This window comes from Protopterus annectens, chromosome 2.part0 (assembly GCF_019279795.1).
Source record: "Protopterus annectens isolate FY-2018-M chromosome 2.part0, PAN1.0, whole genome shotgun sequence".
Taxonomy (NCBI): Eukaryota; Metazoa; Chordata; order Ceratodontiformes; family Protopteridae; genus Protopterus; species Protopterus annectens.
This window is the reverse complement of record NC_056728.1, coordinates 1,233,323,263-1,233,346,193: the sequence shown is the minus strand read 5'-3', so window position 1 is coordinate 1,233,346,193 and position 22,931 is coordinate 1,233,323,263. Positions and strand designations below refer to the sequence as shown.

Genomic DNA, 22,931 nt, shown 5'->3' with positions numbered 1-22,931 from the left:
GAGGTCCACTAATGGCTGTAATCTGGACTGACAGTAACCTGTTGACTCTAGCCCCAATCAAAATTATTTTCCTACCGTGTGATCCTATTATCAAGAATCTACTGATATGGTAAGTTTGTCACAGTTAAATAGTTTATATTGGGTAACTTGCACAATTGTTCTTTTTCGAATTTCCTTTCATTTTTCTTCCTCATTAATTCAGCTTGGCCACCATTTCTAAAATGCAAGGATACTTGCATGCGATTTTTCCGTCATAATATATTCCAGAGATAATGCGGTTAGCTATGAAGTGTCACTGATTATTTTTGTGATCTGACAGGCTTTTGTTTAGTTATTGCTCTGCGGTGATGATGGGAGATAATAGAACTTCTGGTGGGGGGGTCCAAGATGAAAGATTATTTATTTAACACATAAATGCAAGTCCTCAAGGAGTTGAGGCATGAATTAAAGTAGAACAGGCAATTGGGATATCAGACAATGAAAAAATGGTATAGGATTTCATCTAGAGCTTGGCCTTTCTAACTAGAAATGTTGGAAGACTAAGTTCTAAAAAGGCACAGGGACCATGAAACTCACAACAATGTTGGTTCCCTCCAAAAGCCAGTATGCATTTACAAATGACTGTGTGCATCACTGTTTGAAACATTCAAACTGCAAATTATTAACTTATGTATATATATATATATATATATATATATATATATAAATATGCATTTATGTACAGTGTCTATAAAAGAATGACAACACACACCAGCACTCGATGTAGACAGAGTATCCAAATTTAAGAATGGCATAAATCCATACAGCAGACCATGAACCCTGGTTTTGCAAAAGCTTTGTCAGTGTGGTGGGAAAATAAACTTCTTCCTTTTATACAAAAATCTTTGGCATGAACAACTGATGATATGCATGTTGAAATGCTGACCTCTAGTGGACTTAAAGCATAAATACATTAAAACATAGAAGTAACTAAGTTGCGTTAAATGTTATAATCAAACTTTAAATTATGCATTTAAAATTCTTAATTTAGCCCAGGTTTCAGCAAAGCACACAAAGAAAGAATTCATCTTTTTTATGATTTAATAAGCTATGTTGAAACTGTTTGGTTGCATTATTGACACTCTATCAATGCCAGTAAATGTAAAATGTGCTCATGAATGTTGTAAAGGGTGTTTATAAAGTGGGCTTCTCTCCTTTTGACATCTAATATCACTTAAATGTACTGCTATCCAAATTTTCCAAGGAAGAGTTGCTTGTCCTACATAAAACAAACAAGCAAACAAAAAAAAATAAATAAATAAAAATAAACAACCCATTGAGTAACACAAGTTATCAGTTCCCGTATTTCAAATATTTTGTTGGCATTGATAGTAGTAAAATAGTAGACCTTAACAACAGTGTCACAGTAAACACAATTCCCACATGGAGAACATCTCCACAATTGCTAACCCACTGTCTTACTAGTAGGTTTAGACTTAATATGAAAAAAAAATAGGGCCTTGTCTTTCTGATATGCCAATTTACAAGTCGGAGAAACACTATTTTCAAAAAATTTATCCTGAGCCACCAGATGCTAGTATTTATTAATGACTGTTCTAATAAAGAAATGTATGTGAAAATAAAACTATCAACACGTTCACTACTCTCCTTATTTTTATATTGCAAAATACTCTCCCCAGATTGAGCACCCACCTCCCTTTGAATCGATGCCACCTTATCGACTCAGTACAAATCTCCATGTCAACTGTTTAACTTCTGCCACATAAACCTCACCTTCACTACATATGCTTTTGAAACATAACTGTAATGTAGGGATGCTTTTAAGCATATGTTTAGGATGACAACTATTGACCTGCAATAAAGCATTCCTATGGAAAGGTTTCCTAAACAAACTATTAGACATAGCGCCATCATCAGATTTAGTGAAAATACCCAAAAAACAATGATATGTAAATCAAATCAAGCAATAAACCTAATATCAAAAGTATTACAATTTAGATAAGTAATGAAGGCGTGCAAGCCCTTCCACATTGCTTTCCCAAATCATCTAACAGTCATTGTTTGCACCCCTGTATGTGCATGACCATTGTAGTGTAAATGTGTTTTCAAATCCCATCATGACTTAAAAAGTAATTCTATAATAGATTTGAGTGGTCAGTGTGGCATGTCCCGTGACACAGGATAAGTTGATACAGCTAGTTTATCAAAGATGGTATTGTGTGCTCATTATTGCTTACTGTTTTGTAACCTCAGACTGAATTATTTGTAACAATTGCTGTTGTATTATTTTTCTGTCAATCTCTGCTTTAGATAGCAGAAAGGCTGTATTTGTGATGGTACAAATTTCAAGACCAAAGACAGATCTAAAAAAAAAAAAAAAAATGTGTAATGACACCTGATGTTTTAATGCAACTAGTCTAGTATCACCCAATGCATCTTTTATATAAGACTGTTTTGGATCACCTATAAGTAATGTTTATTTGTGATTTGCAAAGTAGAGCTGAAATATGAGTCTCCTGATTTTTTTTTTCTTAAGTAACTGTATGTCCGTACATATGTAACTTGTCTTAAATGCAAATTCATTGTTTTTGCAAGCCCAAATGTGTCATTATTTATTGTTTTACCAAACCTGCACTACTATAGCAATAACCCACTCCTGGGTGTGGGTAATGCTGGATTTACCCACGGTTGGTGTGGTTTGGTCACGAGGGCGAAGCCCGAGTGGCCAAACAAAGACAACCGTGGGTAAATCCAGCATTACTCACACCCAGAAGTGGGTTATTGCTATTATACAATGACATTATTTAAGAAAAAAATAATTACTTTTCTTAAATAATGGCATTGTATAATGCCTCCTTGCTGCCCGGTATTCTGCAGCAGTTCTGATGTACTGCGCATGCGTATGCTTACGCAGTGCATCAGAGCTGTGGGCAAAAGCAACGGAGAAAGCAAGATCTCCGTTGCTTTTTACATAGCGAGACAGCTTTAAAAAAAAAAAAAAAGCAAAGAGAATCTCCATTGCTTTTTTAAAAACTGTCTCGCTATGTTAAACTCGTTTAACATAGCGAGACAGGTTGTAAAAAGCAACAAAGATCTTGCGTTCTCTGTTGCTGTAAAAAAAAAAAAAAAAGAGTTATACTAATGGAAAAAGTCCGGCGAACGGACCTTTTTCCATTACTATAACTCTGATTTACAGCATGCACGCTGACCAATCAGAGTGCACGTTTTGGAATATTAATGGGGGGGGGTCGTTGTATAATAGACTATATCACACATTTATTTTAGATGAAACTTATGTAAGACAAACTATTCAAAGTTTTAAGAACATTTGATGTAAAAATATGTTTATTTCTTTAAAAAAATATGAATACTCAATTAAAATTAAGTGACATCTTTGTAATGATCAAAAACCTTAAGATAACATAAGCCCAGCCTGTTACAATTGGCCATAAAAGGTCAAATGTTCAGACTGCTAGTTAAGTGTTCTTTCAGACTGACAGTATAACAGTTCTGAAGTGATGCTTCTCTGTTTGCAAATAGGAAAATAAAATTTAGTTATTAGAGAAAATGCTATCTGCTGATCTTGAAATGTTGTTTCTTAATATTTTCATTTCACTCGACACCATCAAGGTCCTACCACTAGTGGCCCATTTATTCCTCTCGAGTACAGGAGTGGTAAGATTCCGAGAGAGTCATCCATCAGACTTTGTTGAGCACTTAATACCTCCCTCTGCTTGATGGAAAGCGCATTGCATTGCCCACTTTGCTGGATCCATTATGAGCACCTGCTTTTGGAAGGCTGCAATGTGCTTGTATCTGTGCACTGTTTGCTGTGCTCTTACCTCTTGAGTCTCAAGTTGCAGGAGGCTGTAGTACTTGGCCTTCTTCTAGATGGAGCTGTTTTGGGGGACTCCACCAAAATGCCCTTCCTTGGGATGGTAGAGCCACATTAGCAGTTCACTTCCATTCCCACTTGGCAGACTTCTTCAGTGCTCAGCCAATTAGTAAGTGTTAGCTAGATATCTGAGTACTTTTCCGTTAACGGGGCAACAGCTTTCTTGCCCTTGTTAATGGTGTTGTAATGACAGCTGTATTTTGTATGGCAAGATGTTGCTTGCATAAGATCAAAATAATCTGCACAGATTTATTGCAATATTCTGAAAAGGACATTTGAATTAAATTAAAAGAGAAAACAAAGAAACTGTCAGGGTTTCTGAAAGGGAGGCATACATGCAAACGTGATGCTGGGATTTACGTAGGAAAAACTTTTTTTTTTGGTTTAAATGATTATTTAACCATTGTCTAAAAAAGTAAATGTTGGTTATTTGGCACAATTGTATTTAAACTGAAAACAAACTTGTTAGTTCTGAAGAAAGGTAGTAGACAATTAGATTAAGAACCAACGATTGTTGTCAAGCATGAAATATACTGTTGCTAACATGCAAAATATAGAACCCAATAATGTAATGGTTTGCTAAATGCAAAGGGAGTACAATTTAAGAACGTAACAGAAACACGCTTCATGACTATAAAAGTTTAACACTGCATTGCAAATTCCTATTCATCGGCAATAATTTGCATCAGGTCAGCTTAATTTGCCTACACATGAAATTTTACACATAGCAGGGTACGTTCAGTTGCAAACGAATATGTAAGTATGTGTAACAATAATTTTATTGGCAGAGCTTTGAGGCTAACGGGTAGATAATTTGTTAAACTGCTAGTAAACACCATTGAGTATTAGGCTCCTGTCAGATTCTTTCTGTGACCATATTGGAAGAAGAGAAGCGTCTAGTCTAAATTAATCCTCGGCTGTCCGGCTACCTGCAAAATACGGAGCTGTTCCTCGTGTAAAGCAAACACGTGATTTACATTCTGGGTAAAGGAACAGCAGTACCTCAGAGAGAGAGAGGCAAACACATGAAAGCCTTACTCATTTTAAAATGTGTTCAGAATTGTCTAATCTCAAGTGAAACAAATGTGTTGTAAAGCTGTTGCCCCGTTAACGGAAAAGTACCGATATCTGACTATACACTTTATTACCTATCTATGCCATGAAGGTGGCACAGAAGCACCCCTTTTTAATGTTCTTTCCCCCTTTTTAAAGATATTAATGTGTATGTACCTAGAGTGGTACTTTTATGCCTTTCCAGCACCATGTCTATCTAATTTCCAGCTACTTTTGGGTTAATTCCTGAACTTGTTTTGCTTACACACAGATTATTCATAAACTTTCCAGAGAAGGAGTTTAGGAACCATGTTACTTTGCAGTACGCCTCTGAATGTAAGTTATTTGAAAAGAGTGCAGTCACAAAGAACTAAACTGTTGTGCTATGCTGAAATGCTGACTCTTCATGTTGTTAATTTACAGATATATTTAGACAGCATATAAATATAGTCATACAGACATATTGTGTCTTTTCATAGCTGATTGTTTTGTTGCATTTCATTATCCTGCATGTATATTGTGGTTTGCACCTTGCATCCTTTTAGTTATTACTTATTGTATCTACTGCTGTTAGTATAAACAGAGTCCATTAAATAAGATGTTTATAGTAATTTTTGTGCTTTCCATTTATTGCTTCTTTAAATGTAGTTGCATGTATTTGTTTACTTTGTTTTAGATCCTTCAGCAGTTAAGTGGCTTGAGCTCAAGTCATCACGAAGAGATAATGAAGTGCCTGAAAGTCAGAAAGGAGGAGATCCGACTGGCTCTAGTTGAGAAAACAAATGCTATTTCTTCTGCTCACTTAGAGGATTTTGACTGGCAACTGAAGGTAAAGAGTTATGCATTAACAGTAAAGAGTGCTCATGATGAGTTTGTCTAGCTTTCTGTCTCTGCACATTCGTTTATGTACCTTAGTGCTCAGTGACTGAATCATTTCTGGGGACTTCAGTACTGACTTAGACATGTAAGAGCACTTTGTCTGCCTCAGTGGCACAGAGAAATGAAGTTCTGACTGTGACCCAGGTGACTTGGGTTTGATTAGCAACCTTGGCATTGTAGGAGCCGGGCTGGGTGGGAGAGGTATGAAGGGGTGGCCTACTTACTTCTCCCTGGGAAGAGGGATTGAAGCAAGGCTCACTGAGCAGACTAGGTGGTGCAATTTCTCTTGCGAAGACTGGAAAAACCACCACCAGTGCTTGGAGGCAGGCAGACAGGACTCCTTGTTGGTAATGCTCCTTGTTAAATAGGAGGACACCCAGCATGGTCAGGCCATTGCACACCCCTTCTGTCATGAAGCCAGGCGTACAGAGGGGATAATAAGTACTCTGGTAAAAACTGAAACCACCCAAATGATGACCCAGGTGATGAGGAACACATTTGCCTATTGACTCGGGTGGGGTTATTAGCAGGCAGTGAGGTTAGATATGGCAAAAAACGTAGGGGCATGTTTGAAGGTCTCCTTCCTATTCTTGACTGAGGCCAGTCCTCATCAGCTGTCCTGTCCTCGTGGCAGCTTTTTTTCTGTTCCTTCCCTGCTTACCTCAAGACCCAGAGTGCCATTCATTACTCACTGCTTTGCTACCTGTAGAGATGAAGGTTGGATAGCAGACCTACGAGGCTGTCATATTACTGCTTTTGTTTTTCACTTCTTCACCTACTAGTGTCCCATCCCTTGGTATCTGACACACTGTGACATTATTGTGGAAGAGCACTTGTTGTTCCATGTGTGTGCCTCCCCTGTATTCATAAATGTGCATCCTTCACTCACTGCTGATACCAGCTGCTGTTGGCATCACATGGGGAGGCTGCCAGGTAGTACTGAAACCCAGTCTGACCCTATCCTTCTGAAGAAGAGGAACTGGAACTGAAATTAATAGTATCTCTCCCTTTGTGCTACTGGGCTGACTTTTGTAAATCTTACAGAAGCGATGCCTGTCACCAGTCACTGCAGTGGTGTTTCTCTTGAGTAGCAAATCCCACCTAGGAAATGTGTTTACACAATAGCTTAGCCAATATTAGCAAAGCTTGTCACCTTGAAGCTTCTTCTTGGCTGAATTGGATTCCTGTTTGTAACACTCCCAAAGCCAAATCCAAGCCCACTACATTTCCAGGTTTAGTATTTTTGTAAACATGACCCCCTCCATTTTGCAGGAGGGTTAGCGCATCCCCACTTTCTGATAGTTTAAGGAACTGTGGGGCCATGGTAAAACCCACAATACTGCTGGATAAGGATTTCTGCACTCCACAGTTCTATAATGACTTCAGGTCAATTGTGTTCATGTGTGACTACATTATTTAAGGAGCCTTACAGACATTATAGCTAGTATCCTTATAAAATAGTAGTCTATTCTAAATGACACTTTTACAATAGGGTGAACATTGCACCTCCTTTACTTACTTTTTAATGGTCCTTCCACATAGATCATAGACCACTGCTGTACCTGCCTGACACAGCTTACCTTTCTATTCAGCTGTCTCTGAGAATGAGCTTCATTCTTCTCTCCAGACGTGACTCGGTCTTCACCCGCATGTTGTAAAATTCTGAACAAGTCACTTACTATTCCTGTACCAGCTCTGTAAAAAGTTTCTTATTTCTGGTTCATAGGTTCAGAGGTTAGTACTAGGCTAACTGCCATTGTAGGCTATTTTAAGCCTAGCTAATTACCCCATGTGAGAATCAAACCCTGCACTGTGTATTTGTTAAGGCAAACACCTTAACCATTATGCCAGCCTCCCACCCCTTTCTGATAGTTGGGCCTGATTGTGAAAACTTTTTTGTGCAATATTCATTTGTTAAGCAATCTGTTGCTTGCCTAATTCTGTGTTAAGCATTTCTGAGATTTGTTTTGGCTATTAATAAGTGTAAACCACTGCATCTCTTCCCCATCTCCTGTGGATGCCAGTTTAGTGATCTGTCAAGCCTTTGTCACAGGGAGTGTGCCTTTGTCACTGCTCATCTCTGTTCTGATTGTGCAATAAGCCAGCTTTACAGATTATGCACATAATGACAGAGATCCTGGCAGCTGTTGATGTTACTTACAGTTCCAATTTATTCAACGACAGAGATACGTGAAGATTTTTCATTTCATTAGTATATGTTTTTAAGTTTATTTAATCAGTCTGTATCTGTTTTAGTTAAGCTCTTTAAGCCTGTTTTTGTAATTTCATTAAATATCTGCACTACATTTTGTCATATAAATGGTCTTAAACCCTGATTTCTTTCTTGTCAGAAGAGTGAGAGTCAGGCTAGTTCAGGGCCTGATTCCTTTAAGGCGGTTTCAGGTCATTCAGCAACAGAGACATCTCTAAGAAATGTCTCTCTCCCCAAAGTTGATATTCCTGTGTTTTTAAACCCAGTGTATTTTTTGCTGTCTGCTTCTTGTAGTAATTTGACATCATAGTTCTGTCCCACTCATCATTTACTGGTCTTTGTCAGCAAGCACAAAAGTATGATTTTTGATGTGTTTATTAAGCTTTTGAATGATATTGCCTTCCCCCTGTATTCCATAGAGCCACAATAGTGTATGTCCACCAAGCCAGTCTATGTTGCTGATTTATACTTGATGGCTCTTGAGCTGTCTGCCCTTATTATAGAGTTGTTTGTTTGGTAGCCCCTACCACTCATCTTTACTCATATAAGTGAGCATAAAAGGATCAAATTGGGACATTCCTTTCCTTTGACTGCTGAAGCTTCAGATGCTCCCTACTTTGTATCATCCTATTTGCTAGGTGCTGCCTTTACATTACTCATCAGAATGCCTAAATAGTGAAAAAGGTGGAAATTCACCTGTTCATTTCACTTCAGATGCCTGCCTTTTGGCACTAGGTCTCTCTCCTAAGACAGTTTACAAAAGTGCCTTATGCTTCAACACTGGTAGAGGTGTAAATACCTAATTAATCTGGATGCTTTCCCTCCCCTTTCCTCTTTAAGCTTTACGTATCTCCACCACAATTCTTGTCAAATCACATCTAAGTGTCTTATGTTGAGGCTGTAAAACTAACTCCCAAAGATTCCTAGAAATATGAAGATTAAGTTTCTGCAAAAACTAGACTACTCATCCACCTCACCATAATGAGTCACACTGAGCAAATAAATTACAAATTGTATCACTTTGAACCAGAGGAGCAGTAGACATGCTTTATTGTCAGGCATACAGACTTGTCATTTACAAGGCTGGAGAAGAAGAGGGCTACAGTGAGTTGCCTTTCAGGTGCTAGGATCTGTGAAATTACAGTGGCTCTAAGGACCTTAACTCCTAACAAATATGAGCATAACATGGTGGTGGTACATGTGGAAATGAATGACTTGCAATATAAAATCTTCAGAGGTATGCAGAGAGACATGCCAGAACGTTCACTACGTTACAAATACAGGTAAGACAGTAGTCCTGAGTGGAATTCTTCTTTCACCTCAAATGATGCCTAGACACAAAGAAAAGGTAATTGGCTGCAGTAATTGGTTAGATAGCTTGTTATATTCCAGGGAGAAGTAGTATGAGGGATCAGTTGCTAGTGTCCTCTCCTGCTCAGCTGGTGAACCTGGGAATATTGAGGCAATGTTACAATTGCCTCATGTACACAGACAACCCTCTCCTTCTCCCGCAAAACACAAATACATGCGAGAGATGCAACTATACAGCCAAACTGGAGGCTGAGCTCTCTCAACATAGGACTGGCAAGACCAGACAGGAGGAGAAGGTAACCACACACATCACATACCCAGTCTCACATAGTACTATCACAACTTTAAATCATACACATAAACACACAAAGACATACTCGGAGGCTCTGATCAAAAATCTACCAAAACAGCAGAGGCCACCAAAGCAGACACCCAAACAACTACCACCTCAGGACACAACACATGCAACACATAGACCACACAGTCAGTGTGCCAAACAGTCACAGCCCTCAAGGCCAAACACAATGCCAGACACGCTCGTCATTGGTGACTCCATAGTCAGACACACTGACGTCCCACTCACCAGATTGAGTAAGGAGAAGGTCACAGTAAGCTGCCTGTTGGGCGCTAGAATCTGCCACATAACGCAAGCACTCGGGTCTCTCAACAGCAGGTACAAGTACGACTCAGTCATTGTCCACGCTGGTGTAAACGACCTGAGACGTACCTCCTTGGACTACATGAAAAGAGACATCGAGGAGCTCTCTGATTATGTAGCCCAGGCAGGTATGACCCTGACCTTGAGCAATATCCTACCTTCACCAAGAATGATGACACAATACAGAGATAAGATGATCAGCTTTAATAATTGGCTTAAACTCTGGTGTCATTCAAAGGGGATCCAATGTCTGTCTGCCTGGGATGACATGCTGGACAAGCCACGCTGCTTTGCAAGGGATGGCTTGCACCTGTCACCCCTGGGCTTCCGGATATTGGCAAAGGCTCTTGCCACCTCTATAGTGCCGTTTTTAGGCAAGGCTCAAATTCTAAACCTACCACCCTAGAACACAAAAAAGGAAAAAAACTAAGGGTAATGCTGCTCAATGCCAGAAGTCTCAACCTCAAGATGCACGCACTCGAGGCCCTTTTCAGTATGGAGAACATCGATGTTTGTGCTGTGACTGAAACCTGGTTCAAGGCTCCTGAGAGCACCCCAGCACTATCCGGTTTTACCTCATATCATGCGTTCCGGTCCCAAAATCCGGACAACACCAAAAAAGGAGGGGGGTGTCCATATTCATCAAGGACACCCACACCTCAAGGTTGGTGGCAACGCACGATGCATCGAAGTCTATCCAGGTGCAATTAACCATAGGCAAGACTGCTCTGCAATTTGTAGCATGTTACAGGCCACCCTCTCAAACTCAGGAACCTCACATAGCTTTCTTGAAAACACTGGAGGGGATAAATGTATCTCCAAACACCATCATACTAGGTGACTTCAACTACCCTAATATAGACTGGGATCACTACTCAAGCCCAAACACTCTAGCCCAAAGGTTCCTGGAGTTCATAAACTCAAATGCCATGGAACAACTAGTCACCATCCCCACAAGAGGTGAAAACATACTTCATCTCATCATCACGAACATGGGATCACAATGTTCAACACCGGAAGTATACCCCTCACTGGTGAGATCAGATCATAAACTAATCTCACTGGAGGTCCTCATCCCCCCACCTGAGATAAAAAAGACCACAGTGAAGAACTTCTCAAAAGCCGACTTCACACTTCTAAAGACTAGTGTGGTCTCCTTTAAGGCCCCCGAGCCAGCGGAAAACATTACTCAAGCCGCTGAATCACTTGCAAATGCCTTCTACCAGCACCTACAGGACTGCATGGATCAGGCAATCCCAAACAAAACAAAGACTCTTTGTACCAAAGGCAAGCGTCCAGTCTGGTGGACCCCAGCCATAAACAAGCTCTACATCAAAAGGAGGAAGCTACTACAAGATAGAGCAAAATCCTTAAAAGGTAAGACACCTTTGATCATTATAAGTAAAAAACTAAGAGCTCTCATAAAATCATCCAAGGCAAATTTTGAGAGAAAAATCGCTAAGGACTCAAAAGACAATCATAAGGCCTTCTTTAGCTATGTTAGAAACCTGGGAGGAAACTCCCAGATATGCTCAGAATTAGCTCAAAATGATGTGAAAATTACTGAACCTACAGACATTGCCAACATACTGGCTGACAGGTTCAGTGCAAACTTCTCCCCCCCAAAAGGAGAGATATCTATACCAGAGGATTGTAGCCCCCCAAACATCTCTAATGCCCAGGTGAAAACTGCTCTCTCCAAGGTGAAAAACACAGCATCCATGGGACCAGATGGTGTCCCCGGCTGTGTGCTCCACGAACTCAATGAGGAATTAAACCCGCAGTTAGGACAGCTGTTTAATCTTAGCCTCACCTCAGGATACGTACCCAAGGAGTGGCGCATGGCAACTGTGGTCCCACTTCACAAAGGCGGTGCCTCCACCGACCCTGGAAATTACCATCCCATCAGCTTGACAAGCCTGATCTGCAAAGCTATGGAGAGGATCATAATGGAACTCATAAATAAAGATATAGGGAACTTGCAGACTTTGGATCCAACCCAGTTTGGCTTTGTCAAAGGCAGATCATGCCTTTTAAACTTGGTTGACTTTTTCGAAACAGTCACCAAGGCCATTGATGAGGGAAAGGCAGTCCATACAGCCTACCTCGACCTGGCAAAGGCTTTCGACACAATACCCCACTCAGGTATCATTGAAAAACTCATCAGCTTAAATGTAAACCCATACATCACAAGATGGGTTGCAAACTGGCTAAGTGACAGAACCCACAGGGTCAGAGTTGCTGGCGCCATGTCAGACTCAAAGCCTGTCACAAGTGGTGTCCCACAGGGCTCAGTCCTGGGCCCACTCTTGTTAGGCGTCTACTTTTCAGAAGTACAAGCAAACACAGGAGGGTTATGGCTGACAAAGTTTGCAGATGACTGCAAACTGAGCGCCATAGTCGAGAACACATATGACACCGATATCCTTCAGGAGGGTCTCTCAGAAATGGATAACTGGTGCCAGATCCATGGCCTGAAGTTAAACGCCAAGAAATGCATAGTCATACCCTTCGGGAAAAACAAGGTTACCCCTAGCTGCCATATAGGTGGCAATCCACTGAGCACAGAAGAGGTTATCAGGGATCTGGGGACCCAGGTTGACTGTAACCTTTCGTTTGACACTCACGTTGCTAAAGTAGTTAGGAAGACCTTCTACATTGCCCACCTGATCATGAAGGGATTCACATCTAGATCAAGGGAGGTCATCGTCCCCCTGTACTCATCACACATCAGACCAATGATTGAGTACAATGCCCCATTCGGAATGTATCTGACCCGATACCTGCAGCAGCTGGAAAGGCCCCAAAAGTTCCTCACCAAAAGGATAAAGGGTCTCAAAAATATGTCTTATGCTGCCCGACTGAAAGAACTCCAGCTCTATTCAGTCGCTTACCGCTTGCTCAGAGGTGACCTGTGCCTGACATACAAGGCCATGTCAAACCCAGATTTGATGAACATGCTTCACCTCAAAAAATCTAGAGCCCTCAGAATTACAAGGGCGGGAGACTTAAACCTTGACACGGTTATTAATAGGACGTGCTGGAGGGACAGATTCATCACCCAGAGACTCCCTATGCTGTGGAACAAAATCCCGGTACATGTGAGGCAGAGCACCTCTCTGGCCTTGTTCAAAAGAAATCTTGACCAATGGATGGGAGATCGCAGATATACCCCAGGGATTACCTCAGTGTCACAGAGGCACAGCAAAATAATGGGCATAGTTTCCTTCAAACTAAAGGGGTGGCGAAAGCCACAAAACTCTGGGCTAGGCTTATAAATGCCCTTGGGCAGAGAGCCTAGTATGAACCTATGAACCTATGTGTCACCATGGGATTGATGCTCAACAATCCAGTTTATTTTGCTAAAGATGGGCCTGCACTTCTCGTTTCAAGGGTTCTGCATAGCGGTATAAACCTTCGCTGCCCCCTAGTGATATTTTTTGGGCAGAATCCAGTTGATGGAAATTACAGCATATCTAACATAAATCTCAAAGCTGGATAATAATTAAGGAGGCTCTCCTGAATGCCAGAAGTCTGAACAGTAAATTGCCTGATCTTGAGGCATTCCTGTGTTTGGACAAACCCCATGTCTGCATAGTCACTGAAACTTTGTTTTAGATGTACAGAGAGCACTCCTTCTGCACCAGGGGTTTGTGCTTTTCATGTCTTCAGACCCAATGAAGTGTGGTGGAGTCTCTGTATTTGTCAAGGATATATTACCTCTAGGTAGATCCACAAGGGCTTGCAAACTGAAATCAGTGAACTATAAATCACACTAGAAATAATTAATTGTCAACTAATTGCTTGTTACTGAGTATATTCTTTATCCCCTGATGACCATGTCAAATTCTTTTAATTAGCATTTGCTTCCCTGTTTTGGGTGACTATAACTTCTTTCAGTAAAATAGGACATCAATAACTCCAGTGTAGGATATGACCAAAAATTCCTACACTTAGTAAAAAAATTCCTTGAGCAGGAGGTAAGTAAACCAACTAGAAGACCCAACATATTTTCCCTGCCCTATACAGCCAAACATGAGCCTCATCCCAGTGCCCGTGCCGTACATCATGTCTGCCTACCCCTCTTATCTTTCCAGGACTTGCTCCAACAGGGTTGGGGTTGATGAGGATCATTAAGACATCCCAGGGCCACATGCCATCATTACTGCTTGGGGGGGGGGTGTTGTAATGACCTACCTTAATTTCCCCCTTCCCTGCATTTGTCTGTGGGCTACTGTTCCCTCTGTGGAACATGTTTCTCCACAGGGAATGCCTAAATAAATACCTTTCCCAGGGTTTGGGCACACCTCTCTTCCTGCCAGCATCTAAGATGTTCAAACTGTTTAATCCAAGTTTGGCGACTGGTTTGTCCCTGATGCATGGCACACTGCAGTGGTGATGCCTCTTCATAAGGGTTTCCTTACACCCGACCAAGGTAATTATAGACCCATTAGCCTTACAAGCTTTATCTGTAAAGCCATGGAATGTATTAAAACTAACCTCTTAAAGTGCATTACCAAGAGTATTATTAGACTTAACTCCAACACTTTTGCTTTGGGAAGGGTTGGTCCTGTTCTTTAATCTGGTAAACTTCTTCAAAAGTGTTTCTGAGGCTGTGAATTGTGGCCATGCAGTGCCCATAGCAAATCTTGACCTAACCAAGGCCTCTGACAGCATAACCCTATGCTGGCATCATACAGAAGCTACATGCTTTAAAAATCAACCCATATGTGGTAAGATGGATTACAAACTGTCTGAAAGACCCCACACAGTGTAAGTCACAAATAGTGGTGTCCCTTCTGGGATTTACTAATAAGACCTGTTCTCTTTGGTATTTACTTCTCAGATCTTCAAGTTGAGAGTCAAGACCACTGGCTAGCAAGTTTACAGATATCTGTAAACTGGGGTGTCTTGTTAAGCAACCTTCAGAGCCATGTCTGGCTCATCTAGTACACAATGCCACTTCATGATATGGTGTGCTACAAAAAGAAAAAAAAAAGGTAAAAGAACCGAGTCAGGTCTGTTCCTCCCTGATCTGCATCCTTCAAATTATAGTTGAGCCAAAAAAAAAAAAAAAAAAAAAAAAAAACAAAAGTCCCTTCTGTGATCTGACACCTCTCATCTCTCTCTTTGTCTTCCGAGCACTACCAGGTCCTCTGCAACATCTGAAGCACTGAAATAAACACATCCATCCTAACAGCTAAAGCAGCATTATGTTTCCTTGGTTGCCTGTACTGCACTATTGACCCCATCCTAGCTACACTTCTTAGTTATCGTATGATACCCAAGACCCACCCAGGATGAACTCTCTTTAGTAAACTCTTAATGTACTGATTATGGGCTCAAACTAAATAGTAAAAAGGTGTAGTATCATCTGTTTTGGTAGACATCCCCTCCCCTCATACTGTATAGATAACATACCACTACAAAACAAAAATGTAGTCAGGTACATGGGTTGATGGGTATCTCTCTTGACCACCATGTGATGACTTTGGTCAAAATTTCCTGTTATTTAGCCCAGCTAATTGCAAAAGAATATCATCAAGGTCTAAAGAGGTAATCACGTCCTTATACTCCGCACTGATCAGTCCAATTATTGAGTATAATACCCCACTTTGGGATATATCTCACTAAACAGATCACAGAGTTAGATAGAGCCCAGAAGTTCCTAATTAATAAAATCACAGCCCCTGAGCTACCAAAAGAGGCTGGAAGCTCTATTGCCTTATTCAATGCCTTGTATACTTTTCAGGGGAGACCTCTGTCTTGCTTACTGCACCATTAGAAGCCTGATTGTATTGGACCTGCTGTATCTTTGCAAGTCCAGTATCTCCACCAATGCTAGAACCAAGGACCTAAATCTTCACTAGTAGATAAATAAAACATGGTGGAGGGACAGGTTTATGACTCAGGACCTCCCATATCTCGGGAATAATATTTCCCTGCATATTATGCAGTGTGACCCACAATTTTCCTTTAAACATAACGTAGTTGACTAGATGGGTATCTATAATTTTTACTGTGGGATTTACTAATAAGGCCAACTGCAGAAAATGAAGAAGATTACTGGCAAAGTGTGAATAGTCATATGATTCAGTGGCCTTGGAATATCATCTGCAAATCTAAAGTCTGTAGTAAATAGAGTAAACCTTTGAGTTTAAATGGAGATCTGTAAACCACAATCTGATCTAAATCTCCCCAAAGCCCTTAGTTTTTATTTCATCATGAAACTGTTCTCCTATTTCTCTACTTATTTTGACTTGATCTAGTAATATTTTCCAGAGAATCATATCCTTCAACTTTATCTAGTAATATTAATGAAAAAGCCCATATCCCTCACATTTTTATTTCATACTTCAGCCTCTTTTTTTCTGTAATCTGTGCATTGAGTTTAACTGCAGGGAATGCTCAGCATTTACAGGTTCTGTGTTACTCCTCCTGCTGCCATTTGGGCAGGGATACCTTTTGCATTACTCACCAGTCTATGTTCTGCAATCCCTCCCCCACAAGAATAAATCTGTCATGTTGCCGATGTCCTTCAAGGATGCATCTGCAGTCATAACATATGGGTTGTCCTGCCTCAGGCAGCCCTTTGGTCGGTCGGATTCCAAAGTCTGGGTCTGGCCTCGGCTGATGTCGCACTTTCCCCGACGTCAGAGCGTCTGGGGTATAAAAGCATCAGCCGATGCCATTTTCCCCAGTCTTTCTTGCCGCACGGTGCCCGAAGCAGAAGCTGTTCGCAAGTGCCGGTCGGTCAGATCCAGTGATTTCAGCTACTGAAGACTGGGGACTCTTTCTTACCTCAGCCGATGTCAGACAAAGTAAATAATTGTTTAACTTGTGGGAAACAAATACCTCATAAGGATTTCCATTCTTACTGCCTTCCTTGCTTAGGCCCAGACCACGACGTATCGGCCTGTTTAGCCTGTGCCTCCTTCAACCGACGAACTCTTAGACGTCGGTTGGAGTTTGCAGAGGAATTTTTTGGAGCCGCTTTTGCTTATAAAATGCCGTCTGAGACTCCGACTTTGCATATGGTAAAAAAAAGCAAGGAAAAGGACCGACACTCGCGGCCCGCGGTTTCAGCTGAAACCACGGCTAGGCCTACCGCGAGTGTCTCGGTTTCAGCCGAAACCGAGTCCTCGGCGATTCCTTCTTCCGAAACCATACTTCCGACCACCGAGGCCCGAGAGGCCCCGGCTGAGTCGGCTTCAGAACTACCTACCGAAGCTAGTGTTCAGGGATTGTCCGACACCATACATTTGGACATTTCTACCCCTGCACGTGGGGCAGCTAGGCCCCCTGCTTCCATGTCCATTAAGGCCTTTTCAAGGGCTAAAGCTGCCTAACTTTCAAAAGCTTTGCCTGCCCAATCTACCTCCCGGAGGCCTTCCTCTAGTTCACAGATCCTCAGCCTTGCTGAGGACCTTATTTCCTTGATTAGGGGTTCACAACCTCACCCAGACAGGGCCTCTCAACCTCCTCCAGACAAAAGGCCCAGGACTGACCCCTCTGATCCACACTCCTCAGATGCTTCCACGGATGGATCTGAGTTGTCAGACCACCAGGAAGGGGCTTTCTCGCCTTATGAGGATTCAGATGCAGAGGAATCTATTCCTTCGGCCTCCCCTCCTGAAGAGTTTTCCTTTGGTGAGACTCTACACTCCATGAGAGAGCATTTTCAATGGCAAGGTCAGGATTTCTCTGATTCTAGAAAAAGATTAAGGACCTTTTTGCATTTGCCTCAGCATAGGCCCTTGGCTATACCTCCTGTTCTGAATGTAATTGATGATGTGTACAATGATGTCAGTACAGCCCTGTCAGTACAGCCCCTGATACTCTCCCTCCGGCCCCTGCCAAACCTGACAGATACTACAGGGTCCCGGATTCTCATTTCCATTTGTATAAAGCCCATTCTGCAGACCCAGAAACTATTTCTCAGGGCCCTAAAGGGGTTGCGGCCGCTACTGCCAAAAATCCTCTACCCTCTGACAGAGAGTCTAGAGCTTTAGAGAGATGGGGAAAGAAGGTGTATACTTCTGCAACTCTTTCTGTCAGGGCATTAAACTGTCAGTTTCATATGATACAGTACCAGGAGTATTTGTTAGATGAACTGAATAAGAAACTTTCTTCTCCTGAACCCCTAGACCGTAAATCCCTTCAGGATTTGGTACACAACTCACAACAGGTTTGTAATCATTTCTTAAAATGTGGCTATGATGCACTGGAGGCTTCATTTAGATCAGCTATGACTGGGGCAGTTATTCATAGGCATGCCTGGCTGAAGGAGCAATCTTTGCCAGACCATGTCAAAGCTAAACTCCTGGATGCTCCAATGGAGAAACAAAATTTATTTGGCTCCTCTGCTCAGGAGATCTTAAAAAAGGTTGAAGAAAAGGCAAAATCTGTGCAAACAGTTAAAGATTTCCTGCAAGTTCAACCACCAAGATTCAGCAGAAACTGGCCTACTAAGAATTGGTCCTTTCCAGACTCGGACAGAGCCCAGAGAGGCAGGAACAGGCGCCCTAGAGGCAGAGGTCAATCGAAGGGCTCCTACAGAGGCCATCAGTGGCAGCCTGCCAACCAGAGGAGTAGTGCAACAGCAACAACAACACCTACTACACCAGGACAGGGTCAATGACTTAACTCTGATTCGGCCTACCAGGGATCAACTGGAAGCACCCTTGGGCAGAAAGCTGGCTTTATTCTCAAAAAACTGGCATTATATCACAAAGGATGCATGGACACTGCAAATAATAGACAAAGGATACAGGTTCCACTTCCACACTTTGCCAAAAAGAGGCAGAATGCCAAACCTTCCACCAAATCAGAGGGCAGAGGCTTTAAAACAAATCAGCAATTTACTTCAGATGAAAGCTATAGAAAAGGTACCATGTTCAGAACAAGGCCAAGGATTTTACTCCAGACTATTCCTTGTACCAAGAAAGGAAAATCAATGGAGGCCTATTCTCGACCTGTCCGCACTGAACACTTATCTCATTGTGCCAAAATTCAAAATGCTGACCCTACAGCAACTTCTTCCCATGTTGGGCAAGGAGTCTTGGCTGGTGACTCTAGATCTCAAGGAGGCATACCTGCACGTCCCTATTCATAGTACCAAAATACAAAAGTGACCACCCCTTTCAATCCATCTTGCTGTTTTAAAAATAGTAACTCTCCATTAAACCTTAACTTTTTAAACAGGTAAAACTCAAGTTACCTACTTTCACATCTAACTTCTCTAGTGCACACTGCAGAGTGCATTCTTTTCAATCTTACCTTTAAGCATCCCTGTGACTAGCACTTTCTCTAATACCTGCTGGAAAGCACTAGGAAGCCTTAAACTCATACAAACACTGAACTCTCCTTGTTAACAAGGAGAAATTAATAGTAGGCACTAAACAGCCTATAATTGCAAAGTACCTTGCTAAGGAAACAGCTCCTATACTTTACAAAGAAAAAAAGCCCCAAACCAAGCATGTCCAAGGGTCAGCTTCCGGTGATTTCTCCTGTCCACCTGGTGAATCTGGGCAAACTGGGGCAATGCAGCAATTGCCTCATGTACACAGACAACCCTCTCCTCCTGCCACCCAACACTACAACCTGTGAGAGATGCACTTACATAGCCAAAATGGAAGCAAAGCTCTCTCCACCCAAGATTGTGCTAAACAGTCAAGAGGAGAAGGTTAACACCCACACTACATCTCAAGCAACACATAGCCCTTCTAAACCCGCACCACCAACACCCACATATAGCAACACTAAATCCACATATGCAGAGGCCCTTAACTGTAATCTGCCCAAGCAACAAAGACCTCTGAAGCTGAAACGCAAACAAACACCAATCACAACCAATGTGTCACATAGTTCACAACACCAGTGTGCCACCCAGCAACAGCCCCTAAGGCAAGACAATGTACCTAACACTTTAGTCATAGGTGACACTATAGTCCGGCACACTGATGTCCCTCTCACCAGGTTGAATAAGGAGAAAATTACAGTCAGCTGCCTGTCGGGTGCCAGGATCCGCCACATAACGCATGCACTCAAGTCACTCCACAACAGGTACAAATATGACTCTGTCATTGTCCATGTTGGAGTGAATGACTTGAGACGTACCTCCCTGGACTACATGAAAAGAGTCATGGAAGAGCTCTCGGATCATGTGGCCCAGGCAGGTATGACCCTAGCCCTGAGTAGCATCCTGCCTTCGCCCAGAATGATACCACAATATAAGGATAAAATGATTGACTTCAGCAATTGGCTAAACTTATGGTGTCATTCAAAGGGGATCCAGTATCTGTCTGCCTGGGATGACATGATTGACAGACCACGATGCTTTGCCAGAGATGGTCTGCACCTGTCGCCCCTGGGATTCAGGTTACTGGCTAAGGCTCTTGCCACCCATATAGTGCCTTTTTTAGGCAAACTTCAAAGGACAAAACCACCACCGTAACAGGTACAAGCATGCAAAATCTGAAGGTAATGCTACTCAATGCTAGAAGTCTAAACCTCAAAATGCACTCTCTCGAGGCACTCCTAAAATGGAGAACATCGATATCTGTGCAGTAACTGAGACCTGGTTCAAGGCTCCAGAGAGCACCCTGCAATACCAGGCTACAACTCTTACCACACTTTTCGCCACCAAACCAGGACCGAAACACTAAAGGTGGAGGAGTGTCAATATTCACCAAGGATATTCACACCACCAGGCTAGTTGGCCAACACAATGTGTCTGAAATTCTCCAAGTGCAACTAACACTAGGTAAGACTGCAATCCAAATTGTAGCTTGCTACAGATCCCCACCATACCCCAAGATTCTCACTACACCTTTCTAAACATACTGGAAAATATTAAGATAGAACCAAACACCCTAATACTGGGTGATTTTAACTACCCTGCCATTAACTGGGAAAACTACTCATGTCCCAACACCTTTGCGCAACGGTTCTTGGAATTCATAAATTCCAATGCCCTGGATCAACTAATTCATAGTCCCACCAGGGGCTCCAATATCCTAGACCTGGTCATTACCAACATGGGAAATCAATGCTCCATACCTATGGTCACCCCTCATTAGTCAGGTCTGACCATAAGCTAATCACCCTTAACATCCACATCCCACCCCACCCCCAGTAAAGAAACCACCATAAAAACTTCTCCAAAGCCAACTTTATGCTACACAAGTCAGAAGTGACAAACTTCATAACACCCATGCAGATGGGAACTGAAAGTTCAACTGCTGAATCCTACACTAAGGCACTGTACGAGCACATCCACTCATGCATGAATCGTGCCATCCCAAATAGAACCAAAATGCTCTCATCCAAAAAGGAAGCCAATCTGGTGGTCCCCTGCCATAAACAAACTTTACAACAAAGGAAGAAACTTTTGCAGAAAAGGGAAAATCCCAGGATGCAAAAATTCCTTACTAGCCTCAGTAAGAAACTGAGATGCCTCATAAAATCCTCCAAAGCTAGTTACGAAAATAAAATTGCCAAAGATTCCAAAGACAACCACAAAGCATTCTATAACTATGTCAAGAATCTAAATGGCAATGCTCAGATCTGCTCTGAGCTAAAACAGAATGGCATTAAATATACTGATCCAAAGGATATTGCCAATATCCTGGCAGATCGATTCAGTGCCAACTTCACCCCCCTCTCACCCCTAAATGGCCCATCTCAATACCGGAAGATTGCCAAATTCCAGTAATAACGGCCACACAGGTACAAAACGTACTCTCTAAAGCCAAGAATACAGCATCCATGGGACCAGATGACATCCCGGGCTGTGTACTACATGAACTACAATATGAACTGGCACCTCACCTAAGTGTCATGTTTAATCATAGCCTCACCTCAGGTTTCGTGCCCACTGAGTGGCGCAGAGCTACAGTTATCCCAATCCACAAGGGGGGTCCACCTTGGATCCCGGAAACTACTGTCCCATCAGTCTGACAAGCCTTATCTGCAAGGCCATGGAGCGTATTATCATGGAACTTATAAACAAAGACATTGGCAACCTTCAAACACTGGACCCCACCCAGTTTGGGTTTGTGAAGGGCCGATCTTGTCTCCTGAACCTGATTGACTTCTTTGAATCAGTCTCCAGAGCCATGGACAAGGGTAAGGTGGTCCACACAGCCTATCTAGACCTTGCCAAGGCCTTTGACACCATCCCCCACTCTGGAATCATAGATAAACTTACTAAGTTGCCCATTAATCCCTATGTCACCCAATGGGTTGCTAAATGGCTTACTGATAGAACCCACACTGTAAAAGTAGCCGACTCCAAATCCAGCTCCAGACAAGTGACAAGTGGAGTACCTCAGGGTTCAGTCCTGGGGCAGCTCTTGTTTGGCATCTACTTCTCTGAAGTACAGGTCAACACTAAGGGACTCTGGCTAACAAAGTTTGCAGATGACTGCAAACTGGGAGCCATTATTGAATCCCCAAATGATGTGGATACTCTACAAAACGGCCTTACAGAAACAGATGCTTGGTGCCAGAGCCATGGGCTCAAGCTCAATGCCAAGAAATGTATTGTTATCCCTTTGGGAAAAACATGTATCCATGAATTACCATATAGGTGGCAGTACACTAAACACAGAAAGTGTGATAAGAGACTTAGGGACACAGGTGGACAGTGGTCTCACCTTTGATAACCACATCGCCACAACAGTCAGGAAATCCTTCTATGTGGCACACCTCATCACGAAGGGCTTTTCATACAGAAAAAAGGAGGTCATTGTCCCACTGTACTCATCCCTCATTAGACCCATTATAGAATACAACGCCCCATTTGGTATGTACCTCTCAAGACATCTGCAACAACTGGAAAGGCCTCAGAAATACCTCACTAAAAGAATCACAGGCCTAAAGCAGATGCCCTACGCTGACCGCCTTAAAAAACTCCAGCT

The 22,931-nt window shown here is 42.2% G+C and overlaps 1 protein-coding gene across 2 annotated transcripts in view; it reads left to right on the top strand.

Annotated features, from left to right (window-relative positions):
- Positions 1–22,931, top strand: part of COMMD8 (COMM domain containing 8) — a 266,242-nt gene that overhangs the window by 146,061 nt on the left and 97,250 nt on the right. For both annotated transcript variants that reach the window (XM_044061407.1, XM_044061408.1), the window contains exon 3: positions 5,625–5,777. In XM_044061407.1, coding sequence (XP_043917342.1) covers positions 5,625–5,777 — 153 coding nt within the window. The remainder of the gene's footprint in view (positions 1–5,624; positions 5,778–22,931) is intronic.